At 39.0% G+C, this 23,048-nt stretch overlaps 1 protein-coding gene across 6 annotated transcripts in view; it reads left to right on the top strand.

Moving 5' to 3' along the window:
• The window catches only part of PJA2 (praja ring finger ubiquitin ligase 2), a 32,847-nt gene extending 19,000 nt beyond the window's left edge, over positions 1 to 13,847 (top strand). For all 6 annotated transcript variants that reach the window (XM_027712602.2, XM_027712606.2, XM_027712604.2 and 3 more), the window contains 7 exons: positions 1,313 to 2,348; positions 4,166 to 4,345; positions 5,751 to 5,921; positions 7,515 to 7,620; positions 11,390 to 11,492; positions 11,793 to 11,908; positions 13,046 to 13,847. In XM_027712602.2, the coding sequence (XP_027568403.1) occupies positions 1,313 to 2,348; positions 4,166 to 4,345; positions 5,751 to 5,921; positions 7,515 to 7,620; positions 11,390 to 11,492; positions 11,793 to 11,908; positions 13,046 to 13,120 (1,787 nt within the window). In that variant the 3' untranslated portion in view covers positions 13,121 to 13,847. The remainder of the gene's footprint in view (positions 1 to 1,312; positions 2,349 to 4,165; positions 4,346 to 5,750; positions 5,922 to 7,514; positions 7,621 to 11,389; positions 11,493 to 11,792; positions 11,909 to 13,045) is intronic.
• Positions 13,848 to 23,048: the final 9,201 nt, after the last annotated feature.

Below are 23,048 nucleotides of genomic sequence, written 5' to 3'. Positions count from 1 at the left end.
GTTGAGAGCTAAGAAAGTTTTCTCCACCGTGAGTGAGCAGAGACAGCAGCGGCAGAAGCAGCGTCCAGAAGCGATGGCAGAGAGCCAAAAAGATAAGAAGCGGCAGAGGCATTACAGCCAAGCAGGAGAGACACAGTGTTGTCCGAAAAAGAAGCTAGCAGCAGCCAAAAGAGAGAACTGAGTTCTACAGAGAGGAAGTTTGGGGGTAAGAACTGCAAAACTCCCCTAAACTTTCTTTGAGATCCCTCCAAAACGGAGGGGGTGGACTCTTACTGATTAGAGGTCCTAAATGGAGTAAAGGAGCTAAGAAGCTTGGTTGTCCTGAGAGCTCAGCCAGGACGGTGTGTAGGAGGTTGACCTTGGAGCCCTCCCTTGCTGCAAGCTACAAAGAAGCTCGCAGCCATCTTGAGGCAGAGCACAGAAGCTCTGCAAGGGGCTTGAGTCTCCTGAAGATACCAGACCGTCACGAAGACCCACTGTGCTCGTGATATGACTGTGGTGGAACAACCTTTGTCTGGGGTGAACGTAACCCACGGAAGACCCCTCGCTTGGAAACGACACGGCTGAGTGGGGGATACCCCCCTTGTGAGTGCTGGCAGAAATCCAGCTATCAGCTGCTGCATGTGAAGAAGACAGATGACTGCTGCCTTGAAGATACTGCTGCTTTGAGACTGAAGAAGGGATCTTTCCTTCTTCCCTCCTGGACTTTTATTTGGGGGGAGAAGAGATCCGATCCATTGTAAATACTTATGTCATGGTAGAGATAGTTGAGATCGTGTGTATAATGTATTATAATATTTGTTTGTACAGTCATTGTAATATATTCCCTTTCCCCCTATTTTGAGTCTTGTGTGTTTGTCTGGAAAACACATCTCACATTGGATTGAGATGTGACAGGGGGCTAGGACTAGGGAATTAGAATTTTGGGGATCTCAAACCATAACACCAGTTAATGAATTAATAGTCTAATATGGAGAGAAATGGTTTTTTGAGTTTTCCTGTTATCTTATAATTCCCTTCTTTATAAACAGTGCAAAAATTCTGCTTATGAACATATTCCTTTAATACTATTTTTTCCTATCACATCCTGAGCTGGTACTGTATAATTTAGGTCTATTTCTGTAGACTTAGTTTGTATAAAAGAGAAAGGAAATGTATATTAGTGAAGAATGACTGCATCTCTGATAAATGTTTCTGTCTATCATTTTATGCTGCGGTCCTAGTAAATTTTCCCTTCTTTTTATTGAGCAGTTGTTGTAGATGAGAATATTTCTGTTTGTTTTGATTATTCCAATGTATTTTTTTCTTACAGCTTTCTCTGAAAGTTCCAGACCACTGGTTCAAGTTCCTCCTGCTCTATTAGATAAGCCTTTGTCAGAAAATGGTGGAACTAGAGAACTCATTTGCCAAAATGTATCAAGCCAAACTTCTGAAGCGAACACACCACTATTTTCTGTAGTCTGTACTGGTCCAGAAGGCAATCAAATCTCACAGAACTTTATGAATCCTGATGAAAATTCTGAGGACTTTGCAGAAAACACATCTGGAAGACATAATGATTTGAATGGTAAGAATGGAATTGCTTTTGTAAACATTGACTCTTATGAGCCAGATAGCAGTGACGGAGAGGAAGATGATGCTCAAGACAAATGTTCTTTGGTAAAAGAAGCATCATGTCTCATTCAGGGACAATTAGATAACATACTTTCTCAGTGCGAAAAAGACATGGAGCGTCTTATGGACTTACAGTCACAACTGTCTTCTTTCAACCACGGTGTTTCTAGAGAAAATTGTGAAGGAGCAGGACCAATGCCTTTGGCATGTCCAAACAATAGGACACTTATATCCACTGAAGATCAAGCTATACCAAAAAGTAACCTGAGTGGTACCAGTTGTGAAGCACAGCAGATAAATCATATACTGGATGTTGGAATCGGAACCCCTGTTGCTGATGTACTAAATGTCAGTGATGGAAAGGCTGACCAAGAAAAGTCATCTGAGCCAGTAGTGAGACCTAAAATTAGAACACGAAATACTGCAAACCAGCTTGAGAGAGAAAAGCAGCTCCCTAATGATGAAGAGCAAAAACCACTTTCCTCTTCCTGGAAGAGAATTGGAGTTGCTGATTGCCAGCAATGCCATCCTGAGTGTCCCTTGAGAGACAGCGAAGAGATAAGTTCTGGTGTGTTCTTTCTCTCAAGAGTGTACAGTGATCAAAAGAACACAGAAAGAGACCTAGGAAAAAATGCAGCAGCTCAAAACCAAAATGTTCCAGATGATAGCAGTTTTTGGGATGAATTTGAAAACTGCAACAGATACTTCTTAATGTCCCATGAAGATGAAGACAGGTAGAATTTCAATTTTATATCTCTTTTAGTGTTGAATCTTTTGTGTAAATCATGTGCAAAACTGAATAATATGTTAGCAAATGGGACATGAAAACTTGAGACATTTCAGAATATGATGAGATAACAAGATACCAACATTTCCTTTCAGTTCTTCTTTACTCTTCTGGTCATGTAAAAAGCCTTTCCTTATATCTAGCATTAGAGCATCTTACCACTAAGGAATATTACTTGTTTATGGGTCTTTGAAAGTTCTCTTCAAGAGTTAGTCTTTTCAGAATTTGGTTTTTTTGCCATGTAATCTCAGTATTCTGCATGGCAGCCTATATATGTTCTTGTCTCCAGCCCTTTGAAAGAAATTGTTCTTCCTTGTAATATCTGAAGAATAACTTGATGGGGTTGCTTATATCCCTTTTTTAATGGAAATTCTTCAGACTAATAGGAGTTTCCAGAAATTCGCCTGGTCTTACAGTATGCTTAGATAATCTTTTTAAATATATATTAAAAAACTTGACCAAACAAAATAAATCCAAAACAAACAATAAAACTTTCAACCCAAAACCAGGCAAAGAACCAAATAAACAAATGGTTCTAAGATGTTAGTATTCAGCTTTAGTTGGTGCAATTTCAGATGCATTAGACTACCTATCAGAATTTCTTAATAGATGTGATTTCTGTTGTAAAGTAATCCATTAAAGTAGCCCAAAGTTAATGAATATTCTTATTTCCATCACTTTTCTTAGTCATCAAAATTGTGATAGAAAAACATATTCCTGCCTCAAATTAAAATTCTTAAATATAATCTGTGGAACTTCTTTATTCTTGTAATACTTACAGAGCATAATGTGCAGTTTTTTGGAAGTACTTAGATACTATGGAAGTTCTTAGATAGAACTTTTATTGGCATGTACTTGTAATATGAGGTATAAGGAGGGTTAATTTAAAGTGAGTTTGTGAGGTAACAGATTGAAAACTGAGCTGTGGATATTGTGGATTGCCATATAAAATGTGCTCTGTTAAGCACATTTGCTATTCACGTATTTTTCTCTAACTTTTGAAGTGACGTGGTTAGTTGACTATATTTTGAATTTCAGCAGGTGTCAACTATCACTGTATTGAGTGAACCTTCTAAGTGGTATTACCAATGGTAGCAGTAGTTCATCTTTCTGGAGGTTCTGCTACCATTATGATTTTAGCTGCCCACAACTTGTTATTTACTACCCTTTTCCATGTGGTGGCTGAGCAAATTGACTTGGAAAAAACTCCCTGCCGTTCATCTGTTTGGACTAGTGAATTATATAATTTGTAGAGAGTCATCTGTTGTATCTTTTTATGGTTGAAAGGAAAGGATCATTCTATATGGCTTATATGTTGTGAGAGCTTTTACTTTAAGTTTGGCTAAGAGGCAAGGTTGACTTTGCTTATTATTTGTTAATCAAGCACTGGTGTTCTCAGTGTCACTGCTGCTGTTTCTGTGTTCTGGGAGAAAGATGTGTATAGTGGGTCTGGGTTTCTGTTCTTGTTTCATGTACTCTGCAAATGTGGAGAGGGAAGAACAAAACATTTTTGCAAAGTAGAATCAGCAGAATTCTTGATTTATTTTTTTTTCCTTACAGACTAGTTGTTTATTTAATCCATTCTTTATGTATACCCGACTTTTAATACACCTATAAATAGCACAAAATTCATTTCTCCTAGAAAAAAAAATCATCTATATTGAATGCAATGTTGACAGAAAGGTAGAAAATCGCAGAACATTTATTTTGTTTCCCCTAAAGTAGTGTTTAAATTCATGCCCTGTCGCCTTGTTTAAATGGCAGCTCAGAATGCAGCGATGGAGAATGGGCTACGGCTGTGCCTAGCTGTTTGACTGCTGCGGAACAAGAGCAGTCCTCAAGTGAAGAGAGCTGGGATACTCTCCCAGGCAGGGAGGAATGTGAAGTGCAGAGCATCAACTGTGATGTAAAAGAAGAGAACACAAACTGCGGTGTACAAGAAGGGTATGGCTTTATTTCATATAGCTGACTTCCTGTAGCTTCTAAGTTCAGCACCATCAGGGTCATCCCCATGACACTACACCAAGTGACATCTATTCTAAAAGCAGTTACTGTACTAGCAGCAGTCATTATAACAATTTGAGTAGTTGAGTGTATTTCAAATTAGGGAAAAAATGGCATTTCATGGAAACAATTCTGTTTAATGAAAGAGAAATAATGAGGGCATTGGCATGTAGTGTCTATATGTTTTAATAAATTTGATGTAGTGACTTTAGAAAGCCAGATTAGGAAAATTAATTGTTAAATGTTACATAAAAATCTTCTGACACTGCTTAGTACTCCTTGAAAAGCACTTGTTTAACTCTTTGCTTTATTACATCTCCTATTCCACTGCTGCTCCCTGTTTTCTGCAGCTCTATCAATGATTCAAGCAAACTTGAATTACTTGCTTGCTGTAGTTCATACAACTTATTTATTTTTTCCGGTCATTCAGTGCTTTATAAATTGTAGCTGCAAGTCAAAATTTGTAGCTATATGGAGCCAAGGAAAGTGTTTGGTTTTGGTTTTTTAACTTAAGCATCTAATATTGACTTTAGCTTGTGTCTTTACAAAGCAAAAAGACCACACCTAAGTGATGTTTCAGCTTCTTCCACTCTTGACAGCACCTGTTGCCAAGCAGTTCACTTTGCTGTTAATTCTTTTTTAGTATTGGTATCCCTTGAGGTTTGGAGAATTAGTGTGACTTGATGAAAACTTTACAGATACCATCTCTTTCAGAATAACAACAATGCAACTGTGTAATCTTTAGCTTTCTTTGATGTGAACAGCCTGGAAATGTACACAGTTTTAATGTGATTCCTGTTTATTTGCCCATTTACAAGGAAAATGGGACTCACAGCCCTGTGGCTGTAAATAAACATCCAGGTGACTTGTGCTCCTCTAGAATATCAAGGAATGAGATGATACTTTCTCCTTATGCAGATAGGAAATACCTTATGTAGTACCTTATGCAGGTACTACTTCTCTTGCAAGTAGTACCTCTTTGCATTGTATTCAGGCCAAGCTTTGCCATGAAGACTGTTCCAAGGTGTCAAGACAGTCTTTCTTTTTGATAAATAAGAAAATATTTAGTACCAAATTTACTAGCCCTGGCAGGGCTGTACTGCTGGCCTTGAGCATTAGACAAATAGCTTTGCTGTAGAACCATGGGTGTTACTAGGTTCTGACTCTGGAGCTGATAACACTGGGAGTTTCTTGAATTTTTATGGCAAACCGTAAATTTTAATCTGGGACTCTGCTGTCTGGGAAACAGACTCTTCAGTCTTTGTAGTATGTTTAGCTATTGTTCACATATGTTTGTAAATTCTCTTAGCTTTTTAGTTTTACTTTTTCATTTATTTATTTGAAGGGAGGAAGGTGAGATTCTTTGGTTACCGTACCGAGAAGAAGTAGAAAGTAGCAGTGATGAGGAAAATGATCCAGTTAATGATTTCATGCATCCTGCATTCTTCCCGTTCAATGGAAATAACAGCTTTGAAGATGACTCCAGTGTGAGTGAAGACCTGGATGTGGAGTGGAGGTATGCATTTGATAGTTGTCTGCCATAATTTCAGAGGTTTTGTACTTGCTATTTGGCTTTTTATGTAAGATGTCAAAAGTACTCATGGCTATCAGTATGCAGTTGCTTCAAAGTCTTATAATCTCAGTTTTAAGGTTTAAAGTACTTCAAGTGCTAGGTGTCTTCTAATGAGAGAAAAAGGATGTAGATTTGCTCAGTCAGTCTGTGATTTGAGAAAATTCTGGTGCCCTAAATATTCAGGGGATGGTTGTACCTTTTCAATTAATTTTCAAGATAGTAAGTATAATTAATTTTCAAGTGGAAGTATAACAAAAGTAGAGCAACATAAATGTAATCAGCATTCAATCAGCCCTGTTTTATAATTGGTCTTTTCCTCCTTTGAAACTGATGTAGGTTAGACATTATAAGCCTATTTTATTTCTTTGAAATGCCATGCAATTACCTGATATTATCATAATTTTGAATGCTTCAATCGATTTTGTCATTAGATTGCTGAAGAATATTGCAGAATATTTATTACAAAATGCTGCAAATACCAGGAGTAAAGTGATTTGAGGCACGTTCACAGTCTAATCCTAGAAAGTGTTTGTTTTAAAGTAAGAGTGAGCTAGACAGAGTGCTTTCCAGTAAGAAAATTAACACTTGCTCTCTTCTGCTTATTAAAATATGAACTACAGTCCAGACATACCAAAAACACTGGTATTTTCTCCTTGAGAAGTTACACTGTGGAAAGGCACAGTGGGGACTAACTAATGCATGAGAGTCCAAATTAGAAGTAAGGCATATGTTCTTGCAATGTCAGGCAGTAAGCCAGCAAAGGAATACTATGATAGGGGGAGAAACTGACTTTTAAATGTTGGAGGTTAGCCTTGGTAAGCTTCCTAATTACTAAAAATAGGAAGGAAGATGTTAATGGTCTGTTAAGGTTTTTTGGTTGAACATATGCAGATCCGCACATGATTTTGCTTGTTTCAAGGTTTGATTTCTGATTGTTGAAAACAGAACTCAAAGGAGCTGCCACACACCCAACACTGGAGCAGGGAAAACAGTGTGAGGGGGAAGTAATTAGAGAGAGAGCAACCACCATGCACTGACCACAACCCCCGTTCCCTGTCTCTCTGCCCTGCTCAGGGTAGGGGAACTTAGAGGAGTCAAGAATGAAGGAGCCAAGTTGAGCTTGGAAATAAAAAGAGGGCTAAGGGGAAGGTGTTCTAGTTTTTGTCTTTGCTTCTCACCATCAAAGTCCATTTCTTTTGGCAATAAATTCATAGAATTGTAGAGCGGCCTAAGTTGAAATGAACATAAAAAGATCATCTGGTTCAACCTTTCAATTAAATTAAGGTTTTTCCTAAGATAAGTCTGTTTTGCTTGTGGTGGTGTTTTATGACTGATCAGCCTGTGTTTATCTTGACCCATGAGCTTTTAATCTTATTTACATGCATGTTCAGTTGAGGTAGGGGAGTGAGAGATCAGCTGACTGGGTATCTGGCAGGTAATTAACAGGTTATGTGCAGTAAATTGATGTACCTGGCCCTCATGTTGCTACTGTTTACTTTGAAATTAAGACCATGTTTCCTAACCCATGTTTTTCAGAACCCTTGATGAGTTTGAAGTCCTAGGACTTGCTCTAAACATTCCTTACATGGACCCTCAACTTCTCACATTTGTGGCACTAGAGGGACGCTTAGAAGCTGTGGAGGTATTAAAATATTTTCTGTGATTTTATACTAGTGATGTTGTGATATAAATGTTTATTATTGAATCCTGTTTCTAAATAATCTGAAATCCAGGAGAATCAGGGGAAAAAATTGCTTTCCTCTGTTAGCTTGAGCTTTCAGGTCTACAAATCTGCAAATAAATGTTGGAAGTTCTTTTAAATTATGTACTACAAGAAGTCATTGATCAGTGCCCACTCCTTTTAGAATATGTATTTATTTCCTCTTAAAGGAAAAAAGTTACTGATTTCTACCAGTATAAACATAGGCCGTTTAATTTACTTCAATAAATTTTACCAGATTCTATACGTAGCAAAGGAGAAGGCTTATGCTTTGATCTGTACTTGTGAGTTGTCCTAGCTTTTTTTATTTGCAAGAGTACATTTGGATGTATCATATTTTTATATATCAGTAAAAGACTTTTGTGTGTTTGACCGTCTTGACTCCATGTGTTTTAAATAAAGAAAACCCCACAGTAACAAACAAACGAACAAAAAACCCCAATCAGAAAAACAAACCACCCAAAAAAAAAAAAAAAAAAAGCCTTTTACCTTGTTTTAATTCCATTTGATCTGTCTAATTTTGGACAGACTAGAGCATTTATTATCAAGAGCCAGCATAGTTATGATCTTTGTCTTTTCTGTGTTACCTGGTGTTGGTCAATGTGAGAGTGAATATAGAGCTACCTGAAATCCAGTTTGGTGCAGTGCAACTGCCAGAAATCTCCCCTGCAGGGTATTTGTCAAAATAAGAGTTAAGTGGTGAATTGAATGTTTTGTGGTTGAGATAAGTTTAGGGCAGCAAGGGGCAGTTTGACTACTAGCACCTGTTGTAAAGGTTTGAACAGGGCAGGCTGTATGTCAATGTGTGCCTGCAGACAAAATACCAAGGGCACTTTGAAATGCTTTCTAAAGCTGGCAGACAGTGGAAAAATCACAGGTAATGGTTTTTTGCTTTTTCCATTGATATGTTCAAAATCAACTATTTTGTGAATAAACTTCATGGTACTTTCCACGGGGGTGGAAGGGCTGTTCCCTGAAGCTGGCAGGCATGCAGTTTCCAGGTATTGTGCATCCCCCCGGGGGTGTATGGGAGGTCATCATCATTTATGATCCAGCACCATAGGTTCTTCTCCAGCTGTGCAGGATCTTGTTAGCATTACTCACCTGGGGACACTTCAGAACAGCTTGTTAATGGGGAGAAGGTGTGTTGATATCCTTATTTGAAGTTGTACAGAGAAAATTCTTGTCTCCTTCATAGCTGCTGGTTCTCACTACATCAAAAAACCCCAGAACTACAGAAACAGTTGACCTCCTTTGCACCAAAGCAAGACATTCTGTGTAGACAGGGGGAACCTAATCCCATCTTTTTTAATTTTTTTAATCTATATGTTAACACTTGAAGAAGAGACTGAGTTTATTGTGACTGAGTTTTTTTTTCTCATTCTTGTGTAACATCACCCTCATTACTCTGTCAGAATAAAACTGTGCAGTCTTGTCAGACTGATCTGTAAGTCTGTGCATGGCTGGCTGAGAACCTGCTGTCATTTTGCTTGTGTCACTGGGAACAGATTGTCACTGACAGATGACTACAAAGATAGTTATTTTGTGGTACCTGTGGTACGGGTCACTGTGATTATTGGACAAGAGGGGAAAGATGATGATTTGTGCTTGAAATTAGCATTTAAGGGTCTAAAACTTTATGGTGGGCATAGAAGTCTGGCATATTTGGAATTAGCAAAAAGAAGTGGTAACTGAGTAGTAAAAGGAACAGCTGTATTGATTGTGACCAAATGGACAACACAGGTTTTGAGTAAGAATCCTGACTATTCCCTTCAAATCTCAAGCAGAATATAGAGCAGTATGAAGATGGTTACTAAAAATTGTTCAGAAAACATGAGCAATGTAATTTACTGTAACTATGAAACACTTGAAAGGGATATGACACAAAGCATCCAAAATTTAAGTGTATCCTCACTGGAGGGGAAAGAGCGGGGCAGATCTACCTCAATTAGTTGTGACATTTGGAGGGGAGAAGTAATGAACACATTAGATATTTCTTCTGTAAGACTCTAGGTTCCTAAAATTTAATAAAATATGTGTGGGGTTTTTTATTCCATTTCTTTTAAAGAAATTGTGTAGCTGGGAGTGTCTGATTTACTTCATTAGCAGTGTAGAACAGATTGGTTGTCTCTGCAGCATCAGCGACTTTATGAGTATTTCCTGTGCCAGTTCACAGATGTGAGAAGCTCAAACCCCTGTACACTGTAGCACTCTTTGTTTTTAACAGAACAATGTCCAGTATTTTGTTAATGGTACATAGAGAAGTAAATGGTCACACAAATAATAAGAGGAAGGACATAAATGCGTTTTGAAGATACAAAGTTATCTTATAAAAGTTGTAAAAAAAACTGCTTTGCTGTGCTTTGTTTTTGAAGATGTGGTTTTAAGCATCAGAGTCATAGTGAGGCTTTGTGTCTATGATGTTTCTTTTGTATAGGTTTCAAAAGCAAGCAATACAGTGTTTTCTGTCAGAGAATACTAATACTGGATGTATACAGAGAGGTTTGACACATCAGTAATAATGCATCTCTCTGTCTGCCTGGGATCCTATCTAATTTTTCCACCTGTGTTGGTTAATCTAATTAAGCATAGTATTTTTACCTACAGCTTATTCTCAGATCATTGCAGTTATAGCAAAAAAAATTACAAAAACTAAATCATCTTAACGTTACTAACATAGTGTTGTCTGCTGTAGCAGAATTGAATGTTTTTAAGCTGTTATATTGGAGCAGTGTACCTGTTCTGCAGAGGGACTTGCGTACTACAGTAGGGATAACTGTCCCAGGATTTCCTTTATATTGTCAGATTTCTAGATCTTATACTTCTTACTAAGAGAGTTTTGTGGCCATTAGAATGAATAATTTTCAGGCTGATTAGAGCAGTAAGTAGTTGTACCTGAGGGGTATGACTACTTCATTCAGCATAGGAACCCAGTGCTTCTGTGTTCTTGGCTCTTCAGTTTCAGTATGTTTGCTCTTCAGACAGGTATATCTAGTACATTTCTCAGCAAATAAAACCAAATGTTCTGAGTTCTCTGATTTTATCTTTTTTTTCCTACTGGATATCCTTTCAGTGTCTTACAGGGTTGAATGTATGATGTAAACATCAAATATACTTGCTGTAGCCTTGGAGTCTTAAAGATTTTGTATGGTGAAAAACTTAAATTCAAACCAAAGTTACTTCAGAGCATTGTCTGTCTTAAGATGAGAAACATCTATATGGATGCTGGGTTTTCATTTCTGGAAGCTTAAATTGGTAGTGTAGCCAAAGTACTTAATATTTTTGTTTGTGCCTGAGTAATTCAACAGTTAAAACCAGGAAACACATTAATGAGGCATTTATTTTCAGAAAGCAAAATACACTGGCAGTTTTATGTTGGCAAAATGTATTACATTTTCAACTTGCTGCTGTTTCTGTAACTTTATAAAATTAACAAGTGTTTATTAGAGATAAGGTTGTGAATGTCCTCATACTCTAAGAGGGCTTAAAACCGAGGCATTACTGTTTTGACCTTCAGTTTCATCTCATTCTTTACAAAAATAGAAATGATGTAGTGGCTAGTTTGACAGACATAACTTCCATTTAAGAAAGTAATACTATTAGAATTGGATTCCTTTTCCTGCTTGTTTGGTTTTATATGAAGTGTTACATTTGTGAGTAAAAGAACTTGGTCTCTGCTCGCTCCTTTCAGGTTGCTCTGGCACAGTTGGAGTCTCTTGCCTTTGATGTTGAACAGACTCGTCCACCAGCTACTAAGGAAACCATAGATTGTCTGCCAGTGGTTCTCATCACAGGTGACTACAATGGTTTGGAAAAATTATGGAAAAATTAGTTTCCACAAAGTTTGTAAGAACAACTTTCTGTACTATCACAATACTTAAATATGCTTACTGCCAATGCTGTTTTAAAAGCTTCTGAACCTTGAATCAGACTGAGTATAATTTTAAGCAGTTTGGAAAACTAATCTTTACTAGTGATAGTGTGACTTTATTTTGTACCCATTAGTGATACTGTTGATACTAAATGAATTTTAATCTGAGCTCATCTTAGATACAAAACAAGATAATAATGCTTTTTCTTCATCATGGGTTTAGGTCAAGATGAGAGTTGTACGATCTGTTGCAGTGAATATGTGAGAGGTGAATACGTGGCAGAGCTACCCTGTCATCATTTGTTTCACAAATCTTGTGTAACTCCTTGGTTGCAGAGAGTAAGTACTAAAGGATTGGTGGGGGGGTTGTAGGGGTTTTGTGTTTTCTTCTGGGGAGGAACAACTTTAACTTTTCAAAAATGATGGTGGGATTGGGATGAAATACCAAGAAACAACTGGCTGTTACATTTATGCATTATGGAAGCAAATTCTAGTGCAAGTGAGGAGAGAAATTTATATCTGTACTTACCTGAAGGGCAATTTCTTGAATAGAGGGGATATTTTTGTGAGAAAAATGTTTTGCTTTTAGTAAGAATGAAAGACGTGGTTGAGTTGTTTTGGTACAAGAAAACCTGTCTTTACTGTATTCCTACCTCGAAGTAAAGATGATGGTTTGGTATTTTCTGAGAAGAGCAATTCTCTGTCTTGCCACAATGTCAGGCCCGTTTATGATGTAGGGCTGACAGGAGAAATACTTGAAATGCTTATAGATTAATTTTTTTAAATTATGTTTAGTAATTCCATGTTGTATCATTTCATTTTCATAACCTGTAATCAGTTTTCTTCCAAGTGTTTTAAAAAGGCTTGTGTCATATTGAAGCTAGAACTGTAATTAATGAATTGGTATGTTTTATTCCTTGGACTTGCACTCTCCTTTATGTGCAGTGTGAGTCTGGACTTGCTAGTTCTCAGTGTACAGCATACCACATCATTTTCTCAAGAGCATAAGAGAAAGGTTAATTGATTGCATTAGGGAGGTCCTATCAAAACACCTCTAGTGTGGAGGGTTGGTAGGTTTAGTTGGTGTGTTTATATTTTTTTTCCTTGATAATGTTGGTTTGATTACCACCTTGATTTTGCTTGTTTTACATGTCTTACCTTTTTTCTGCTGTCATAGTAAACTGCTCTTCCTGAAAACTAAGACTTATTTTTAATCCTTGCCTCAGAAGAAAAAAATACCACATGTAAAATCAATGCCTTGCAGGAGAACTTGGAGAAATTCCAATGCATTTTCTGTGTAACTGGTGTAAAAGCAAAACAAGTCTTTCTTCTGAGTTTATCTCTCTTGGCTCAGGTAGCTCTCCAGTCAAATTTGAGTTTAAGACAGTAAATACTTTATAAATAATAACTTTAGCTTTTCGGTGAAATTGAATGCAAACTGTGCAAATGACCTGGTATTTTTTTCTCTTTTTATAGTCGGGAACATGCCCAGTTTGTCGTCATGTGCTTGCTCCTGTGCTTCCTGAAGCAGCGGATGACACTTATCGTTAACTGATTGATGATTCAGTATCTTCTGCTCACAGGACTTTCAATCTAGGGTCTGAAATAAAATCTGGCACCAAGTGCAAATTTTACCTGTTTAATTATAATGTGAAAACAATTCTGTATAAAATATTAACATAGAATCATAGAACAGCTTGAGGAGGAAGGCACCTCAAAGATCATCCTGTTCCAACCCCCTTGCCATGGACAGGGACACCTTTCACTTGACCAGGTTGCTCTGAGCTCCATTCAGTTTGGCATTCAGGGATGGGGTGTCCACAGCTTCTGTGGGCAACCTCTTCTGTAGGCGAACACCAGGATTACGAAGCCTGGAAAGAACAGCTTTAGAAACGGGTCCATTACAGCGGCAGCTTCCCATGATCGAGCAAAGCAGAAAAAGAACAACTACTTGCGTTTTCCATTGTACGGGTTCTCCCTGAGCTGTGTAATTTCCCTAACCCACGCGGCCCCCCCCATTCGGAACCATGTTTGCTCCCCTCCCCGATCGCAGACTCCATCTCTGCACAAACAGGATAGGCTGTCTCACCCGCCTCTCCCCAGTCCCTGGTTCTGTTACTGGAACATGATCCTCCTGTATCCCCTATTGGTCAGTAGAGTCCTCAAGCCACTCCCTTCCCCCTGGACCTTGACCCAATCACATCCCTTCTTCTTGCCCTCCCCCCCGAGCCCATATAAACCATGGGAGTTTGGAAATAAAGGTCTTTTCACCTTGGGACACCGAGTGGAAACTTGGTTGCTCTCTCCTCCTGCCGAAGGGGGACTGCGCGACTGAGTTCTTCTCCAGGAAACCTCTAGTGGAGAGTCCACAATCAAGATCCGTTACTCTTCCAGTGCCTCACCACCCTCACAGCAAAGAACTTCCTCCTAACATCTAACCTAAACCTGATCTCTTTCAGTTTCTGTCCTGTCACTACGTGCTGTTGTAAATAGTCTCTCTCCATCTTTCTTGTGGGCTCCCTTCAGGTGCTGGAAGGCCAAATCGAGTCACCCCAAATGTTCAGCCTTTTCTTCTCCAGGCTGAACAATCCCAGTTCTCTCAGCCTTTCCTCAGAAGAGAGGTGCTTCATCTGTCTAATCATCTTCATGGTCCTACTCAGTACTTGCTCCAACAGGTCCCCATCTGTCCTGTGCTGGGACCCCAGAGCTGGATGCAGCACTGCAGGTGGGTCTCACCAGAGCAGAACAGAGGGGCAGAAACCCTCCCTCACCTGCTGCCCACACTGCTTTGGATGCAGCCCAGGATATGTTTGGCCTTCTGGGCTGTGAGTACATATTGCTGGCTCATGTCCAGCCTCTCACTCACCAGCTCCACTGAGTCCTTCTCAGCAGGGCTGCTCTTGGTCTGTTCATCACCCAGCCTGTGTTGATACTGGGGGTTGCCTAGACCCAGGTGCAGCACCTTGCACATGGTCATGTTAAACCTCAGGAGATTTCCAGAGGCTCATTTCCTGATCTTGCCCAGGTCCCTCTGGCAGGCCCCACTGTACCACTCAGCTTGGTGTCACCTGTAAATTTGCTGAGGGGGTACTTGATCCCTTCGTCTGTGTCATTAATGAAGATATGAAATGCCACTTGTCCCAGTATGGATCCCTTAGGGACACCTCTTGACACCTGTCTCCATCGGAACGTTGAGCCATTGATCACTGAATGAAGGAATAAGCAAATGTGAAAAATAAGCTTGTTTCTGTACAAGGCTTTTGTTGTCTATACATGCACTAGTACATTGGAAGCTTTCAAATTCCTGCAGGTTTTGAAAGGATAAATTACTTGTTTTGGCTATTAGACAGAGAGGTAACAGTTTTTTCCTAAACAGCAATAGCAAAAGCAGTTGATGTAGTGTGAAAAGGACCCCCTCCTCTACGAGTCAAAGGGTTTTGGATAAGCTGCCTCATCACAGTCCCTCTACAGCTTTGCAGACACCATCCTTGTTATACAATGCAGAAAACTTCTGTTTTTCCTCCTTGCTTCCTTATTCTGTGCTTAATTGAACACCTGAGAAAAAGACACTTTCTTTTTTAATAGTGTAAAGCTGCAAAATGCAATTATTCTTTATCTCTAAAGCAATAATTCTCTACAAACCATATAAGCTGTTTATATAAGCTGTGAAAAGAGTGTGAGTTGGAGTGTTTGGGTTGAAAGGGACCTTATAAATCACCTGCAGATCACTTTCCTTGAGCCCAAGTTCTTCAAAGCCCCATCCAGCCTGGCCTTGAACACTTAAGGCAGCTGCAGCATCTCTGGACAGCTTGTTCCAGTGCCTCATCACCCTCACAGTAAAGAATGTCTTCCTAATATCTAATCTAAACCTACTCTTGGTTTGAAACCATTATGCCTCCCGTTGTCACTCAAGTCCCCCCTAAAAAGTCTCTCCTCATCTACCCTGTAACCACTCATTAGATATTGGAAAGCTGCTCTAAGAGCTACCTGGAGCCTTCTCCAGGCTGAACAACCCCAGCTCTCTCAGCCTGTCTTTGTAGGGAAGGTTCTTCAACCCCCCTGATCATTTTGTGGCCCTCCTCAGGGCCTGCTTGAGCATGTCCATGACTTTGTTATGCTGAGGGCTCCAGAGCTGTGCACAGCACTCCAGGTGGGGTGGGAGTGCACCATCAGAGTGGAGCACAGAGGCAGAATCCCCACACATTGCTGGGTCACATCAAGCTTTTCATCATCCAACACCCGGTTATGATCCGGTTATTAAAATTATTAGAAATGCCTCTGCCCGGATAAAGGTGCAAATGAGACCAGATGCCAAAGTCAATAGTATGGGTTTTATTTAATGGTAAATGTGAGGCAGAGAAAGAGAGAGAAAGATACAGGAAAAGGAGCGAGGAAAGAAAGAAAGAGACAGAGATTACAATAGGAAATGTGTTACCACACTGTGTAATGCGGCATCATCCCATTGGTCCAGTTCTTCTGGTTTTCTTGGTGAGGAGGGTCCCACAAAACATGGAGTCCAGTGGATAATATATGTTTAGGAGACGCCAGGCACCTCCCCTGGAGGTGGGGGGTGAAGCTTTTCAGTCTCTTCCAACAGGCTCTGAATTTCTTGCCTCACTTGGATCGTGTGTAATCCTTTGGTGGTAGAAGATCTCAGGAGTGAGCTGGGGGGGGCACTGTGGGGGTCTTTGACGTTTTATGACCCTTCTCAGCTGCCTCTCACACAAATCTCACACAATGTCTGTACATGGTATTCCCAGAGCAAGGAGGTTTACTCTTTTGGTTTGGAGAGTCACCATGACACACCCAAAACCGTTCTCCTCTACCAACCCCTGAGCCCAGCTAGGGCTGATTCTTAACACAGATACATTCTTCTGTCCTGAGCCTTGTTTACTTCTCCTCGGACTTGAGATGGTTAGACAACAGTCTTATCTCAAGCCCCCAGTCACAGTCCAAATTCCAACCAGGAGGCATTGGGGGAGGGTGGTGCTTTGGTGGTTGCAGCAGGCAGTTGCTTACTTGTAGTTTGACAAAAAGTCTTTCTGTGATGTTGACCATGTTTAAGACATTACCAACACTTCAATCTGTCACACACCCAAAAGTCCTTCTCAGGGCTGCTCTGAATCAATTCACCTCCCAACCTGTATTTGTGCTTGGGATTGCCCCAACCCAGGTGCAAGACCTTGCACTTGTTGAAATTCATGAGGTTCACAGAGTCCCCTTCTCAGGCCTGTCAGGGTCCCTCTGGATGCTTCTGTTCTCAGTGCCAGCACATTTCTGTTTGAGTGCACTGTCCAACAGAGTTGAAGTCTTCTGGCGTCTTTGTCTTTACATTCCTTTTAATTCCCTTTTGTTGTCCTTGTAACTCTGTAATCTGACCTGCAGAACCCTGCAACCCGTCTCACTGCTTGGACTAAGGATAGAAACAGATCACCCTGAAGTAACTCCTCAGGCTTTCAAGAATCCAGTTGAAAACCACCCCTTTCTTTTTAAAATCTATACAGGTTTTCTGCAGTTTACCTCTGATATACAGCCCCTAACTCGTCTGTCCACCATCACTTCCCTTTTTTCTTGGGGAGGTGTCTTTTACAGGTGTCCTCCTACCCCCTTCTACAAACCTCTTTCACCAGCTTCCAGTTTTGCTCTGAGACCAGCGTGAGGCCTTTCCTTTGCTGATACAATGGCATTGCAGGGGACACAGTCTGTTCCATTCATTTCCCTCAGCACTGACTGCTTTCCTTCCTTTTGATAGTCAGCTCCTAGAAACCGGAAAAAGAGAGGCAAAGGCTGTGGGCTTTAGTTATAAATCTGGGAGGCAGTTGGAGGTGAATGGCCAGGGAAGAACTCCAGACTTTTCCTGTGTTGTTGGAGGTGGGAACAGCAAGGGCTTTCAGAAGGGTGGTTTGCCTTCATACCTTCTCCAGCCATGCTCTTCCATAGAGGGATGGTGGGGAGGTTGTTCCAACATTACTCTGTCTGACATCAAGGCAGGTGAGCTGCCTCTTTTTGCCTATGTGTGAGGTAGCAGGGTAATCACAAAACCAGTTCTAAGAAAGACTACATTTCAGATTTTCAGTGTTGTATAACAACTAATGGCTTGCTTGCTAATAGAAAATTCATTAGATTTTGTGGAAATAAGTATATCACCATTTAAGTAAAAAGAGAATTCAAATATTACATTCAATTCATATTAGTCACAGTCAACAGTTCAGCAACTGATGGATGGTTTTTGTAGGTTTTTAGTTGTTAAAGATCAAGAAAATTTATTTATACTGTAACCAATAAGATTATCACCAGTGAGTAAAATATACTGCTGTTGTTGGAAGACTTGTTCTTGCTCAGAAAGCCAAGGTAAAGACTAAAAGAAACAAAACCAAGTTTCCTCTTTGATAGCCCATCTGCTCTTTTACCTTGAAAATGTGTTATTTTTTTTCCAGCTCCTTTTTTTTGAGGCAGATGTAATGAGGTTTTGTGAAACACTGAGGGTATACAAAGAGCATCCTCTTTACACTGAGGCTTGGTTGATTATGGAGTGGGGTTCAATCAGTGAATTGTTGACCAGCTGGCAAGTACTAGTGGATAAGGCTCCTCATCTTGTGTTATAAGGAGACAAATGGGCTGGCAATCATCTCTGTGTAGCCTTTGTACAGACCTGATATCAAAGGTGTAAACCAGCATTCAGAGCCACAGACTCTTGCAACCTTGTCACTGAAATCCAATGCAAACTAACTAAAACAAACTCTGGTACTAGACAGAGCCAAGGCCATTCAAGACTTCATTGTACACTGATGTCACATTCCTCACATACAGTGTAATAAAATAATTTAAAATAAGAGTTCTCTTCCCCGAGTTTGAAGCAAAATCTGTCAGATTATTTTACGTGGAGAAAGCGGAGGATATTTTGCTGAGAATATGATATATTTGGCATGGATGTAATTTCAGTGTGCACTCCCAAAACATATTTCCAGATGCATTATCTTTTGCTTTGAACTTGCAATAGCATCATTCCTCAAAAGGCCCATTGTGTTTTAGTAAATTTAAGACTATTGCCATAACGGACACATTTTAAAGCAGCAACATCAGAGTTGTTTATTTCATAAAACAAATATGTGTAGCTGTAGCAATCCTGTTCCACATTCTCCCTTTAACAGAACAGTCTCTCCATAGTGATGGAGTAATGTGTGAGCACATCTGAACTGATACTGTGAATGCTATAGGTATCCTGTTCTGAAAAATGCCAAAGACTGGAAAGGAAAAACAACCCTGTCTCGGTAATTTGGTTTTCATTTTGTTTGCATGTTTTTGGAATCTGTCCTCTTTCCCCTGTTTTTTGCATTGCTGAATGCTTTAGGATATTCACAATGGAAAACATGAAAATATGTTAGTTATGTGCAGTTCTTTGATCAGTGTGGTACACACACACAGATAAGATGCATAATTATTTAGACAAGAAAAGGAATATCACTATGTGGAGAGTAAGCCTTTAGCTAGGCTAATAAGCAAAACATGTATGTACAGATCTTTATTGTTTTAAAATTCCATTATAATTGTACCTTTTTTTCAGTCTTAAGCCTCTCTGTAGATAGACAATTACCTTGCTCTGAGTCATATATCATAAATAATTATAGACAAAACATCTAATGGTGGTTATTAATGAATAAGTATGAGGACTTAATGATGTCTTGGGGCCAAAATGTAAAGGGCATGATTTTCATTTATACCACAGTCAATTTGCCCTCCTGAGGCAAAAGAAAAGGCTTTCAAGAAGACATAAAGGAGAATAAGGTAAGAAATAGGAAGCAGGATTATAGTCCAGTGTTTCTCTAACTACCTTTAAATCACAGTAAAAACAAGTCCTTTTTTCAGCTGTGAAGCAGAATTGTCTTCAGCTTACCAGACAGCAGCCTTTGAAAATATGTCAGGGAAGTCAGTGAAAGTAAATATGATGGTAAGAGTTATATTTTCCAAGACACGTTAGGTATTTTATGTCAGATTTTCTAATCAAGAAGAAGCAAGGGCTACAATTTTAATGTTGTAAACCGTACTGATTAGTAATAGTTAGGACCTGATGGTTCTTCCATAACTCTCTGTTAGGAAAACCTGCTGAAAAAACTATTTGTCAAAGTTTTTCTTTACTCTGTATTGAGGACCATGACCTGCTAATTTGGAAGATCATCTCTGTCAATGGGTAGAAGAGTTTCCTGTGTATGAGTGGAATTACCTCCTTTTATTAAAAACAGAACTATGAAAAATGCTTTTCTAGCACTGCTTCAATGCTGCAATAGGGATATGTCAGCTGCAGAAACACTCATACAGACGTAAAAAGGTTTTCTGTGTATTCCAGACAGTTTGGTAGTAGCTGAATCATATTTTAAGGTGGTAAATTTCTATTTGCTATTCAAGGAAGATGTTCTTGTCAGCAATACTGTAAATAAGTTCCTCTTAAGCTATTTTAGTGAAATTAATTGGAGCCTGTATAGAACCTGTTCTGTACATATATATGCCTTTATCTTCTCTATTGTTTTACATACCTGAATCAAAAGTCATGTAAGAAAGAAGAATATTTTGCTTTAAAGATTAAGAAGGGGGTTTAGTCCTCATTCTGTACATTAAAGTTATGTTGTTCCATGAGACCATAAGACTTTTTTTCTGACAGTATGAAAGGTAACAAAATGGGCCAGTGCAATGCAACTATAAAATCACAAACAAAAATAGCAGAGCATGAGTGAACAGTGAGCTTTTGGGACATGAATCCATATCATCATTTAAACAGAAGCAACACAAGAGAGCAGGTGAGCTTCAGCGGTGTTTGTGAGCAGCAGATGGCCACTGTCCTCCTGGTCTCTTTCTCCCTGTGAGACAGCAAGTATATTTCTTGGAGCTTTTTAAGCAAATTTCAAATTCACTGGTTTTTTTAAGTTTTGGTGAAAAAATGCCGTTCGGGTCCTTCCAGTTCATGCAGTTTCTTCTTGAAGTGGCCAACAGGAAGAGAAGACATGGGAGCAGAGAAAGTGTGGCCTTTCCAGTGAATCTAAGCAACATACTGCATCAACCAAGATCAAATCCAGTTGTGAGGAGGGAGAAAGAAGCCAAAAAAAGGCATGTATGGCACAGTCATGCTTTTGGCAGCCCTGAGCCATAGTAAAAAGCATGGAAGCTCCCCAGGCACTGCTGTCTTGCCCACTGCACTCCCCTAGCTCATCAGGCAATGTGAAGCCCGATCACTGCAACACGTGCAAAATCTCTTGGTCTAAATCTTACATGACCTGTGAGACAGTTTCTTTCTGATTTGGAGGCGTAATTTGCATTTATTTGGTGTCAGGGACACAGAAATGATGCCTGTGTGCCCTGGGGGTTATTAAAGTTGTGTTCATGTGGCACATGTGACCTGCAGATGGGTCTCTGTCTTAAATTATCACAGGTCACTCAGACTGTTTCACTGTATACTCTTCTACTCTGAATCAGTTATCATATTTAATTGAAAGAAGCATAATTTAATTTGTTGAAAAATTAATTTCTTCTCTGTTACTGAAAGTGGTTTGATGAATGACAGTAAAGAGAGGCATATTATTGCTTGTGTAGTCAGTGTGGGGGGGGGGAAAGCATCTGAAGGTAACATTTTCTCCTTCCATACATTACAGAGGAAATATGTCTCTGTGTGTGTGTGTGTAATTCAAGCACAGAGCATCAAGAGCAACCTCTGAATGTTTCATTTTCAGAGTGAATATTTAAATTGTAACTCATATTTCTGAACAAATAGATAATTTTGCCTACCTTGTAGGGTTTGTACTTGGGATGCTAGTATCTTTAGCAAGTGTTCATCTTCTATCCTTCATTAAGTATGATATCATGCATCTGAGGCAGATGACTGTACTCTTTCCCATCCACCTGCTGCATTTTGAAGTCATCAGCATAGCAGATAATGAGTTAACTTACATTAACATTCTGGTTGCCTTGTTATGCTGTGGCTTGGAGCACAGTGGAGAGTGTGAGGTAGTCCCAACTCCTCAAGAGGACCAGAAGAACAGATGCACTCAGGGAATGTACTGCAATGCAGGGTAGCAGCTTGTCAGAAAGATTTTAGACATTATTTCCTAAAAAAAAAAAAAATGGGAGTGTGTCAGTGCTGATCATTTCCAGGTTTCCACAGTTTTTTCTGCATAATTTTGACACTGACTATCTAATCATCTGAATACTAAGAGATGATACCACAGGGCTAGACTGAAGTACAGTATCTGAATAAATTTTTTTTTTTTTTTTTACATAATTACCTGCCTTCAAAACTGAGATGTACAACATACAGTGGAATTTCTAGTTCACTTTAAAACTCAGGAGATGAGTTAGAAATCCTTTCAGGCTTTTCATTATCCAAGTAGAAAATACATAAAATATTGATGATCTTTTTGAAACATTGTGATCTGTTATTACATCATGTTAATAAAAATACCCCCACTCTAAAAATAAATGTATGTATTTATATTGACTAGTTAGAACTGATCTCATTAAGCTTTTAGCTATCATTCTTATTAAAAAATTCTATTTATGTCTTCCTGTATCACATAATTTAAGCTTTGATGAAGGTTTAATTCTTCAAAATTCTTGCTGCTCTTTCCTTGCATAAAATTCAAATACATTTGCAGTTCCCAAATGCAAATTGCCATTGCTGTTATATGACACACAACCTCATTCAGAGGCAAATTACTTTTTTTCCCGAGGGAAAAAATGAAAGCAGTGAGGGAGCAAAAAGTATTTGAGCCTTTGTCTGTTTCCTTAAATCAGTGAGTCTCTTGTCATCTGTGTGTTTGACAAATTGACATATAAGGGCATAACTAATTTTGCAAAACATCAGAGTATGACTCAGAATGGCAAAACTTGCTGAAAGATGTTGTGAAATTTCAGTTTGAAATTCTAAAATGCATATTCATTGCAAAGATGCTTACATGCCTGCAAGCATTTGCATTCCCTTCTCCGCTACTTAAAAAACTAATGGAGGATGGATAGTACTGGATTCTCAAGTGTTAACCCTTCAGCCTTTAAATGTCTTCATCATGAGCTAATTATGTTTTCTTAATCATGACCACTACTGTTATTAGCTTTTTTTTGAGAATCTATGTAATGTAACTGGGCAGTGATTTATAGTTCAAAGTGGGGAAGGAGATGGTTGAAGGCTGTCCCTCAGTAACTAAAAACAGACTGCAGTGTGCAAGGAAAAATGAAAAGCTTGGTTGTTTTCCAGAAATTTTAATAAGAGCTTCGCCACCAGTTTTGGGGGTCTTTTTCAAGCAATATTGCTGCTGAAATCAGTGAACTAAAGTAATGTTAAGTATCTTTAAATTTTTCTTCACAACTGTATTATTTCATGCAGAAGCGTACCAGTTCTTCTAAAAGCATTTATTTGCTACTACCTCATGGAATATGCCATTTGTTTTCTTTAGCTATTCACAGAATTTTAGTTTGTGGATTTTATAATTTTGACATG

This window comes from Pipra filicauda, unplaced genomic scaffold (assembly GCF_003945595.2).
Source record: "Pipra filicauda isolate LSUMZ 115617 unplaced genomic scaffold, ASM394559v2 scaffold108_size2327098_pilon, whole genome shotgun sequence".
Lineage (NCBI taxonomy): Eukaryota > Metazoa > Chordata > Aves > Passeriformes > Pipridae > Pipra > Pipra filicauda.
The sequence above is the reverse complement of the archived record's forward strand: the minus strand, read 5'-3'. Positions and strand labels throughout refer to the sequence as shown.